Source organism: Alexandromys fortis, unplaced genomic scaffold, assembly GCF_014885135.2.
Source record: "Alexandromys fortis isolate MF-2015 unplaced genomic scaffold, M_Fortis_MF-2015_v1.1 scaffold_204, whole genome shotgun sequence".
NCBI lineage: Eukaryota > Metazoa > Chordata > Mammalia > Rodentia > Cricetidae > Alexandromys > Alexandromys fortis.
Genome location: NW_026068116.1, coordinates 1,784,789 through 1,796,873, shown reverse-complemented (window position 1 = coordinate 1,796,873; position 12,085 = coordinate 1,784,789). Strand labels below are relative to the sequence as shown.

At 46.7% G+C, this 12,085-nt stretch overlaps 1 protein-coding gene across 2 annotated transcripts in view; it reads left to right on the top strand.

The window, feature by feature from the left end:
* The first annotated feature begins 431 nt into the window (after positions 1–431).
* Bmper (BMP binding endothelial regulator) overlaps positions 432–12,085 on the top strand; it is a 260,359-nt gene continuing 248,705 nt past the window's right edge. For both annotated transcript variants that reach the window (XM_050124920.1, XM_050124919.1), the window contains exons 1-2: positions 432–711; positions 1,690–1,775. In XM_050124920.1, coding sequence (XP_049980877.1) covers positions 579–711; positions 1,690–1,775 — 219 coding nt within the window. In that variant the 5' untranslated portion in view covers positions 432–578. The remainder of the gene's footprint in view (positions 712–1,689; positions 1,776–12,085) is intronic.

Below are 12,085 nucleotides of genomic sequence, written 5' to 3'. Positions count from 1 at the left end.
CGGCAGCTCCCCGGGGCCGGTGGCCGGCTGGGCTGCAGGGAGGGCTAAACCGCCTGGCACAGCATTCGCAGGAGTGACTGTCTCTCCTGAGCCAGGATCCTGGTCTCTCGTGCGACCCGCGGGTTCCGCACAGTGCCCGGTGCGCCCTTGTCTCCCGCACCGAGCAGGCGTGAGGGCTGGACATAGAGTCCGGGGACCGGACCGGAGTTGCGCGTGCGAGAGCGAGAAGCCTGCCCGGCTCCAGAGCGACGAGCGCACTCGGCAGCGCCACCGCCGATCCCCAGCTCCCGCCGCTCCGACACCCCTCCTCCCAGCCCTGCTCTGGCGCGGAGGGGCTGACTGCTAACCCGCTGTGAGCAACTCCCTTAGAAAAAAGCCGCCGCATTGGCCGAGGCTGGCCGCAGGACCCCTCCTCCCGGGGCGCCCCCACTCCTCCCCCGCCGCTCCGGGCGCCCGCCTCCCTCCGCCGACTGTCTCCCGGCACGCCGGCCCACAGCCCTTTTGACTGCGAGCGGCGGCCGCCTAGCAGAGGCTGCGACGCGGGACCTGCAGTCGCCCGGGATTCCCTCCAGGTGACGATGCTCTGGTTCTCCGGCGTCAGGGCTCTGGCGGAGCGTCCTTGCCGACGCTCGCCTGGGATTACCTGCTGCGTCTTGCTGCTGCTCAATTGCTCCGGGGTCCCCATGTCTCTGGCTTCCTCCTTCCTGACAGGTAGGGGGTGGGGGCGGGAGGGACCAGTCCTCCCGGACGCTGGGGTGGTTCTTGAGAGTAGCGGCACTGACTGGCCCGGGATGGGAGGGTGGAGGGCACCCACCTTGCTTGGCCCTCCCGGGTGATGGGGGATGCGGAGAAGCCTGGAGAAAAAGGGTGGGAAGGCTGTGTTGAGGTAGAGAGATGTGGGAGCTGAGTGGATGCTATCTTCGACTGGGTGGTTATCGGCACTCCGCTATTTGAAGTTAGGAAATTCCTTGATTTACTTACGTTGAATCTTTTTCTCAATCCTTGTTTTAATCTTAACCCCTCCTATGCAACGAAGGAAAAGACAGCGCCGTTTCCCGCACATCCTCTTTTCTCACTCCACAGGATTCCAATAAATCCACTGTGCTAGGCAGCGTTTTTAAAACATGCTTTTCCAGACCTTGAACTTAAAGAAATGATCTTATTTTGAAAGGTTACTAATAGCAAGATATAATAATTACATATTTTCAGGCAGGTGAAGACCCCAGCTGCTATTTTGAAGGACATGCTTTACTGACACCTGGTGCAGAAAACAGAATATTTCTAAGAGAAAAGAGATTACAGTTCAGAAACTGATTTCAACCCGCAACAGCAGGCAGATTCACCTGAAAGGCCCGCTCTTTGACACGGTCCTGAATGCCATTCAAATTTAAGATCTTCCCTAATGACCAGTTTGGTGTGAGTCTGTGTGTGGCTGAAATGCCTTCCAAAGCACTAGCGTTATTAAATATGTGCCCAGACCAGCCGAAATCAGAAAACCTATCTATATACTGTAGTGACTCAAAGAAAACCATAAGAATTATTTAAAATAGATTTGACAAAATTTGTTTGTGGTGAGCTTGATTACTTAAAACATTATACATTTCAGATGACTAGCATAAAAGGTAAGATTTTTGCAATAATTCCACTAACCAAGATTTAAATTTAAAAACACTTTCATCTTCATTTCAGGGTCTGTTGCAAAATGTGAAAATGAAGGGGAGGTCCTCCAGATCCCATTCATCACAGACAACCCTTGCATTATGTGTGTGTGCTTGGTAAGTGTACAGGTCAGGGAAAGAGAACTTAACTGCGGTCTCCGGCAAGTACATCTGCTAAACATGACAGAGTGACTGTCTTCACACTGGTTTTGATCATTACCAAATTGCACATCACTTGTGCATCGAATCTAGTTAAATTTCATATATATATATTTTATTTTGGCAATTTCTGCCTCAGCAGGCTGAGAATTCTTATCTTGGACATTGCTGTTGTATAAGTACAAGTCAAGGTGGACTTTGTATAACATTGTTTCAGGAAAGCTACAGTTTGGAATGCCTGCCACATTAGAAGTCATAGATGTCAGTACCCCTCAACTTTCTGCACTGGTTCTATCCATTGAGCTCAGCAGGGGATTGCTGAGATAGCATTTCGGTACAGTGGTCAAGGTTAAAATATGGGAGAAGGGAGAGAGATGACTGCCACAAAGGACAGGCCCAAGACAAGGTGTAATCTTGTATTGATCTCTTGCTTTTCTTTGCCTGCTGTGACGGAAGCTCTGGCTGGTATACAGGCTTCTTTTCTGACTTGGAAGCACAGGTCAGGAAGAAGGACCTATTCTTAATCAGGAGTGACACTTGGCTGTCAACTGCTTAGTTGGTACTGGCAGTGGCTAGTAGATTCAAACGGATCATTTGTTTCAAGTTATTTTAGCTTAGGCTCCTGATAATTCTGATAAACAGCCACTTGGAGGTGATTGAGCTACACTGAAAAGACTTTCTGAGACACATATAGATCTACAGAGGATAACGTTTTCACTGAAGAGTGTTTTACATGCCATTCACTTTTGGTAAAACTCAGTTAAAACTACACATCTTCAACCCCTGTTGGGAATACCTTAAGGCATTTAAGAGCAGATTCCTTCAGTGATGCCCGGATGCTAGCTTGTTATCCCAATCAGCAGTAGGAAATTAGAAAGTAACCAACTCTCTTCAGACAAAAGCCACGCCATGATGTCCGGAGGACCCAGACTCTTTGTGACAAGAGACGAGGTCAATGTTTAGAGATGATGAATGAGTTTGTGCTTGCGTCAAATGAATATCAGGCTCTAGACTGAAGAGATCAACAGAAACAAGTAAACACGCTTTTCATTGGCTGAGCCAATGAGAATTGCAGCCTAATGAAAGGGGCTCTTCTGTATTCATGAGCTGCCGTGTTCACCATCTTTACTAAAGAACACCCTGAAAATAAGTTCCAAGGTTAGACTATGACTTAGCTATAGATTTACAAATGTGGCAGGTGAATATAGTCTTCCCTTTTCATTTATTTGTAGAGTGTGAATAAATGATTTTAATTTTCTTCTCAACATTTTACAAGAGATTATTCTAAGTAATATTTAAATATGTCGAGAACTCTCCATGTGAACCTATTACCTTTCTTTTTGGTGATATTACAATTTGTGAAGCCTAAATACACATTTTGAATTTTGCAAACTATTATCATCACATAATATAATGAAACATCCCCCACAAGGCATTTTTCTTTCCTAGTAGTTCTCTCCCCATGATAGACAGTGCCTTTCTTTCAATGTGGAGACTTAGTAATATGAAAATTGATACCAGAGTTATTTGCTTCGTGCTTTATAAAAGTATCAGCCAGCCGGGCGGTGGTGGCGCACACCTTTAATCCCAGCACTCGGGAGGCAGAGGCAGGCAGATCTCTGTGAGTTCGAGACCAGCCTGGTCTACAAGAGCTAGTTCCAGGAGAGACTCCAAAACCACAGAGAAACCCTGTCTCGAAAAACAAAAAAAAAAAAAAAAAAAAAAAGTATCAGCCAAGTTCTGAACAGCAGAAAGAACATGGAGAGGCATCTATAGAGGACAAGTCTCAGTTTTTTCCTTATGCTCCTGGCAGTAGGTCTCACCCATTATTCCTTCAAATGCCTTCCTTAGCTGCTGTGATAGCTGCCCAGTGATAGCTGACCATGACCTTGGCAGGGATGTAGAAGGATGAGCCCACGTTCTCAGTGTTATTGCTTCTCATGCATCCGTGATGACTTAGGAAGAGTAGGTGGTGAGCATGTCTCTCTGTGTCCACTCTTGTGAGTTTACAGGGGATCTGCTACACCCATAGATTTCTTGCTGCATGGTCAGGAGGCTGCTTGGTATTTTTGAACTTAGGTTGGAAAAGAGATATATTTAGTAAACTGGCAGTATGTTCAAGCAACATTTCCAAAACCTTATTTATTTGCCAGACAGTTTGTGAAGCAGCTTGCATTATTTAACTTGAACCCCATAAAAATCTTTTGAGAGGATTCTGCTCGTTTTGAAGACGAGGAGGCTGAGCTTTATGAAATTAAGAAGCTCGTGAAGGTCATATTTTATCTGCACAGGATTCAGTATTTTATTTATCAAAATTACCGAGCTGACACGCAGGGTCATGGCTGTCTGTCTCTGGAGCACACACGCATAACTAGGAGAAATGGGCTAGTTGTTAAGCTAACGAATGAGAAGCTGGAGGAAGGAGAGGGCCTGTCGAAATTTCTTTTCCGCCAGGCCTTCCTTGAATGATGTTGTTTTGTTCTTTTGAGCCATCCGGAGCTCAGTGAGCAGTTGTTAGTCACACCGCGTGAGAGGAAAAAAAAATCTCTTTCCGATTTCAGCTGACCTGCAGGGAGTCCTAGTCCTGAGTGAGGCTTGCGTATGAATATTGGAAGATATGTGATAGTTTAACTCAATTTTGGATTAGAGACGTAGGAATATTTAGTTTGGGTTGGTCCAGCTATTTTGGAATAAAGTAGTTAAGGCTGGGTGTAAGCTCATATCTTGTTTCATAACATGTATGAAAACAAAGCTAACCTTCAATGTATGCTTAAAAAAAGATGGAGGAAGGTACAGTTGGGGGAAGTCCGTGGCCCAGCGTCCTGAGTGTAATTACAGTGTCAGAGCCTGAAAAGCTCCAGAGAATCTACACAGTCTGATTGAATTTTTAAGGTTCAGAGTAGCTCAGAGATAGAATGAACACTTCATTTCTGTGGACACTCTGGGGACGAGGACATTGCAGAAGCGAACAAGTTCACCCCGATTTATCAGTTGCAGAGGCCAGAGCATCCTGCCAGAACTGCTAGTGGTCCAGGAATAAGCTGTTTGTTAGGTGGCAGCGGAATCTCTTTCACAAATGGGTGGGTGCTGTGAGACGCGGGACCCAGGTCTGGGCCCCGGGGATCCAGGCAGGCAGTGTACCCTAGAGAAAGGGCGCGTGCTTCCTTGCTCAGTTAAAAACAAAGCAGGGCTTTCGCACCTTGTGATCTTTAATGGGACGGGTGAGCCTCACACTGTTTCCATGTCGTTTCCATGATCCCCATCCTCCCCTGCGAGAGTTAATTTTCTAATAATGCCCAGGACAACACATGGGTGCCTGTCCCAAAGTCCTGCTGTCGGGGGACAGTCACACTCGGATACATGACCCTGCTGCAGCTCTCTGCTCCACGGCCATCTCCAAACCCACCGAGTGCAGGAGGAGGGGTGTCCATGCTTCTGGGTCTTTGCCCACCCCACTGCCGCCGAGGAAGTGGTGGGAGCCAGTGAGTTCCGCCCAGGACTAGAAACCTGAGATAACTTTGGAGTCTGCGACACTGAAAACCATAAGTCAGAGCTTAGTTTGGCGTACATTTTGTTCAGCAAAAAACATTATTCCTGAGGTTGAAATTTCCTCTTTTAAATCCAGAGGTGCAATGCAGAAATGGGCCCTCGCTCATAAAAAGCCATGTGAATTCCCTGTTACAAGAAGCAGGCCCCACCTATCTTGGAGCTGACTGAACAGCTTAACAGAGCCGACCTTGTCCGCTCCTCTTCCACTTTCGTAATCACCAAAATCCTCTATCGCCCAAGGAGCAGCTCCAGCATCTCCGTGTCTCAACTGCCTCTGCCTTTGGGCTTTCAGCGCTACAAAATCCTCAGGTTTTCCATAGTTCATATTCTTATTGCCTGAACCATGGCAGAGATCATCAGAACTCGTATTAGGCCCTTAGCTGCAGCACGCATGTGTGTGCGCATGCGCTCGGCGATACCGTAACTTGAGACCAGGACATGGGGCCTGCAATGTGTACATGTAGATCTGTGTCATTTCTTTTTCAAAAATGGTTCATATCATATCAGAAGTGATCCAATTTATTTGTTTATATTTATGTGGTTGTTTTTAGGCAATCTTGGCTGACTGCTTTGAAGATTTTTGAGGAAAGGTTACTTAGACAGTTGTGCTGGCAAATTCACAAATGCCTGCTCTGAGACAGTTCCTCCTTCACAGGTCTCTAGTCCCAGAGGAGCAGAGCAAATCTGGGGCCACACAGGCTCTGAAGGCAGAACTGGGCTGTGAAGCCAATTTACTGTCAACTTTAGCAGTCTGCTTCTGCGGGTTGGTCACCTCTGGAAGCTTTCAGGGCAACAACTCCACCCAATCAGCTCAGGGCTCTTTGTGGGAGGATTCAGAATGGAATTTTGAGGGCTGGAGAGATGGCTTAGCTGACTTCCAGGGGTCCTGAGTTCAATTCCCAGCACCCACATGGTGGCTCACAGAATGGATTTTGAGCTGGTAGCACAAACCGGTCTTGGATTTGGAGACCCTTTCAAGGACAGATGCAGCTTTTGGTTGGCATCCTATCGTTTTGGGGAAGGGGTTTAGTTTAGGAATTCCAGAAGCCTTGTTTACCATCTGAAGGGTGGCAAAGGCAGCTGGCCCTGTTTCCTCTCTAAGCTGGTTTCCTTACGTGGAAAGTGGGATGGATGTCAGTGTCTAGCCTGTGGGGTTGCCATGAGAATTCAGTGCTGTGGAAGAGAGAATGTCTGTTTAGCTTAGGACTTAGATGGAAGGACGTCCCCTGAGATGATTTTTTTTTGCTGCTATTACTATGTTGGTGTTATCCTTTAAATTATTATTTCCTTAGATGAAGTAGTCTATAGAGGTTTGTCATAACAGAATACAAAAAAAAAAATAGTTGATGCAGAAGAGACCCAGGAGTGATCATATCCACCCTTCTCTGTGAATCAACTCCATTACATCAGTAAAGCTTAGGGAGGTTTATGTCCCTCCTACTTGAGCTGGCTGGTCATGGCTGCTCCTTATTGGTCCAGTGTTCTGTGGGCCCTTTTGTGAGTTTCCCCCTTGCTCTCTATTAAATATCAAGAAAAACTTTCCACGGGAGTGGGGCCTCCTTTCTTGTAGGGCATTTACGTCTCCATGCCTGTGGGGTCCCCTCCACTTGTACTTTCATTGGCAGAGATAGGGTTGAGCTGTGGTGCCCCGTACTTCTGGAAAAACTGCCTAGTGGTCTGGCATCATGGGGATTTTCCTGGCCCGCTTTGTGGCAGTCTCGACCCAGCTCCAGACCTCAGTGCCCCAGCCTTTGCTGCTCCCCTCTCCCAGTCCCCTCTGACGCAGCCCTGCCTTCACCTTGGGCATCAATAGTAGCCCATGCTTTAAGTCAAGAGAATGACGTTGAGGACAGTGTGGGCCTCATACTACACTGCGTGAGGCTGGGAGAACACAAGACAGCAGGGAGTCAGGCAGCCAGGGGCCAGGAAAAATAAAACCAGTTAATAAACATCCGTTGGTTAAGTAGAGGGTCTCAGCGTTTCCCACCGTCTTTGTGGCACTCTGTGTGGCGTGTGGTAGACCGAAGCCTTTGCCATGAAAACAAGCTGGGGTGGTAGCCGCTTGTGTTTGGGGACCAGGTGTACTCAATGGACTTAGCGCAGATCATCAAGTGACCTGGGCGTGTGTTTGGAGACCTGTTGATTCCTAGTTCTAATTTTATGGAACATTGCTTAAGGCGTTAGGAGGAGCAGGCTATAAATTCAGTCACACGGTGCCTTTTTCCTTCATCCTATACCTCTCTCTGCTTCCATTTTGTCTCATTAGTTTCCAGCCTGATCCATGTTTATTTAAGTCACTGTGCTGCTTGGAGAGGCCTTAAGGAGACCAAGCCCAATGGGACAGATTTTAATCCACAGCCTGGTGGGCAGAAACAGAGATGCATAAGAAGGGTTTATCAGCTGGGCCTGTTCTGCTAGGCCTATGATTTCAACTACTTGGAAGGTTGAGGCAGGAGGATCATAAGTTAACATGGATGAGTTAGTGACAGGAGATCTTCAAATTGAAAAACAATTTTTTAAGGGTTTGGAGTCTATAGGTCAGTGTTAGAGTGCATGCCTAGGATGGGTTCTAAGTTCAGTACCTGGTACAATAAAATCATAAACAGAAAACAATAAAAACATAAAGAGGAAACAACAAAATAGAAAAAGGTTTACAAGTATGACAGAAAAAACTTCACGACAGACTCCAACTCACTTAGGTTAGAGGCAAAATTGCGTCACAGTGGTGAGAGCTTGGTAGAGACAGGGGCTGGTAACACAGTCTAAGCAAAGCATTGCAGGAGAGAGGCGAGTGTGATTGGTTTGTGTGGGGAGCTAGTCCAAGGTTCCTGTGGCTCTGGTGGAACGGGAGGTAAGAGCTCTAAAGGAACCAGCTTGGGAGCCCTTGAACGTTATAATAAGGAAAAAGTCCCTTGCGTGTGATTGGGGTCAGAAGGGGCCGTTTAACATTCTTGCAAGCCATATGAAACAATACGATGTGCTATTTAAATGCCTGTAGGAGTTCTTGTGGGCAGATGTTTAGAGTGGAGAGGTCGGAGTTTGGAAAGCAGACTGCAGACCTGTGGTGTGGTCAGGTGGTGGCGAGCATCCTGCAGCTCGGTGTGTAGTGGGCATGGAACGAAGGCAGTAAGTCAGTGTTTGGAGAATAAGGCAGCCAAGGGAGTGCTGTGCAGGGTAGATGACTTGGAGGCTGTCACTGTCACACAGGCACTGCGGCTAGGAGGAGACATGGTTTGCTCTCAGAAGACCCTTTTTGGAGCGCCAGCCTCTCCTTCCACTTACAGAGACACAGTTCTCTACGTCACGGCGTCGCTCACTGGGCAAATGGTTTACCATAGCTATAGGCACAAACACAGGTATCATGAGAGGCTGGAAGTGCTGAATCTCTTGAAGCTGAAATAGCAGCCAGATGTGAGCCATCATGTGTGTGCTGGGAATTGAACTCTGGTCCACTGGAAGAGTAGCAAGTACTCCTAACCACTGAGCCATCAACCTGGTTTCATTGGTGTGCTAACACACTGGCAAGTCTACTGGAAAGAAGCATTTTGAAAATGCCCTGCAGGCTCTTAAAACGTGCATTGTGATCTGGGGAGGGATAAACATTAGGGATATATACTTGGGCTTTGAATGGCGATTTTAAAAACCTGAGTCTGCAATGTTAACCAGGAGGTTCAATCTTGACAGAAAAATATGTAAGGGGACCCCAGTGCAATAGATTATAGTTATGGTGGCAGGAAGAGAAGGTGGAGGCAGGGGACAAAGCGAAAGGGTTTGGGAAGACAGTGACCAGGGTCTTGGGATGCTGAAGAAAATCACACTGACAATGTAAGGAAAATCGCAAAGCAGGAAGCTTGTCACCATCACCCTGGATGGTCTGCAGCCAGGGATGGGCCTCACCTGCCTGAGGACTGCAGCGCATTTGCTTATGAGGTTGAATTGATCACACATGGGGTTGGCTTGGAACCCTGCTGTCAATCATCCAAAGCTAAGATTGCCACAAGGCTTTTGAAAAATTAATGCAAAGATCACAACATTTTCCAACTTTGATTTTAAAAGATCTCATCAAAAGTGAATACACAAATACCACAGGAAAATTTCAAAGGTACCAAAACAAGCCTCATTTCATGGGCAGAGGTAATATACCTTCTGCGCATGGTTTTGGAATGTTTTCATGGCTAAATGCAGAATGGATCAGGCCACACGGAGGCATAGTTCTTTTCTTAGGCATAAGAACAACACTGTAAAAGAGTCTGGGTAATATTAAAACTTACTATTAGAAACATTCAAGTTTGCTCTATTAAACTGTTAATGGTGCTTTAAAAATATTATGGTATGGTTTTATATCTTAAAATCTAAATCTTCAAGTAAAAAATACGTTCTTTTCTCACAAAAATTTCAATGCCCAGTTTTGCCCTTGATAGACAGCATTGGAGGGTGGTTTTGTGCTGGAGGGTGTGGGCTCAAGTTTTACCCGGGTCAGCTGATCGTTATCTGTCACTTGTCATCTCTCTGAACCTTTGTGTGGGTCCTGGGCGAGTCACTGAGGCTGCATGGGTCTCATTTCAGTTGGTGGCAGTGGGTATCCACCGAGGGGATGAGTAGCTAAATAAGACGGTGTCTGTGAAAGGCCTTTGTCACCAGGGTTAAGGGATTCTTACTAAAGGCAAAGATTTTTTTTTTAAAGTGATGTCTCCACGGTGTCCCGGATGCTTATGTCCCTTACATAAAGTTGGAGAGTGTTTGCCTATGCACAGCCTCCTGTATGGTTTTTTTTACATTTATTTATTTATTAAAGATTTCTGTCTCTTCCCTGCCACTGCCTCCTATTTCCCTCCCCCTCGCCCAATAAAGTCCCCCTCCCTCGTCAGCCCAAAGAGCAGTCAGGGTTCCCTGCCCTGTGGGAAGTCCAAGGACCACCCACGTCCATCCAGGTCTAGTAATGTGAGCATCCAAACTACCTAGGCTCCCACAAAGCCAGTACGTGCAGTTGGATCAAAAACCCATTGCCATTGTTCTTGAGTTCTCAGCAGCACAGACATTAAGGGCCTCATTGAATAAATGGGACCTCCTGAGACTGAGAAGCTTCTGTAAAGCAAAGGACACTGTCACTAAGACAAAAAGTCAACCCACTGACTGGGAGAAGATCTTCACCAACCCCGCAACTGACAAAGGTCTGATCTCCAAAATATATAAAGAACTCAAGAAACTAGACCGTAAAAGGCTAATCAACCCAATTATAAAATGGGGCATTGAGCTGAACAGAGAATTCTCAACAGAAGAAGTTCAAATGGCCAAAAGACACTTAAGGTCATACTCAACTTTCTTAGCGATCAGGGAAATGCAAATCAAGACAACTTTAAGATACCATCTTACACCTGTATGCTTTAAATTATATCTCGACTACTTATACCCCATGGATGTGGAGAGTCAACTGTATTATGCCATAAACCAGGTTTTGGGTTGAATTCTTTTTAAGTACATGCCTTAGGAATCACAGTATAGTTCAAAAGTCTAGTCCTCAATGCTTGTGTGGCTTTAGGTAAGTTGTGGAATATTTCTGTATCTTGACAACCTCGTCTTCCTTCACAGCAGAGTGTGAGCTAAAACATATAAAGTCCCTACACCTGATCTGGATGATGGGAGTGTGTAGAACCACAGTCTGGGGTCCTTGGGCTGCTAGTGCAATTGATGTCAATGCCTGGGAAATGCCTTCCCTCTGAAGTTGCTCAGGGTGGACTATGGGTCTTGAGGGAAGGAACTTTTGTCCTTTTTGTATACAGACAGGAAGTCCCAGCATATTGGCGGTTTGTTTGGTTTCTCATTCTGAAGCACTCACTTGCTCAATCTGCATCTAGGTTCACACAGCTAATAATTATGGTGTGTTCAGTGAGACCCAGTTGTCCTCTGGTGGTATTTGCCACTGCATCTAGAAGAGGCAGGAAGGAGGCAGAAAGTAAAGTCCAGCACTGAGCAGGCCTTGGACGGAGTTCGAATTGGTCCAGTTGACTGTGTACCCCAGTAGCATAGAGTTTTGTTCTACACAGAGCACAGATCAGATGAACTCTACTGAATTTGAACCCGTGGACCCAGAACGCGCATGCTGTGTTGGCCTTGTTCCCCATCTGAGAGACCCCCTTTCTTCCCTCCACGGTGTGTGTTGCCTGTATGCAGAACTGGGATAAATTCCTGCCTTAAGGGATGAGGTTCTGAAGTCTAAGAACTTGTCATGATCTTTCCGACTGTCCTATAGCGTCATGGAGAGGTCCACGACCTTGAGGCTCGAGTGGGAGTCGGGCTGGAGTTTCCTGTTTATAGTTTAGGTTAACACTTGGGATGGCTCTCCCCAGAATGGAACTCCACGTTCCAAAACATGACTCTCCCAGAAAGCTTGTCACAAAAGGTCACTCTCCTCTATTAACAACATCCTAAATAATCATTAGAACAACACATCTCCCCTCTGCCCCCAAGCAAATGGAGTCGCAGGCAGCGTCTGCGCTGTGATGAAAGGAGTGATCCCTCCTGCAGGAATAGTCTGCCTGTCAGGAGCGGAGTGGTTGCCGACAAGGCAGCAGCTGCAGGCCAGGGAGTTTCTTCCACTCCGAAAAGTCACAGGGAAAATGCCCCCAGTCCAGTGACTGGCCTCGAAGCCCAGTCACCTCCAGCTTCATCAGTGACGCTAACTTTGAAATCTTGACACAGGCCTTGGTGTTTATATTAGC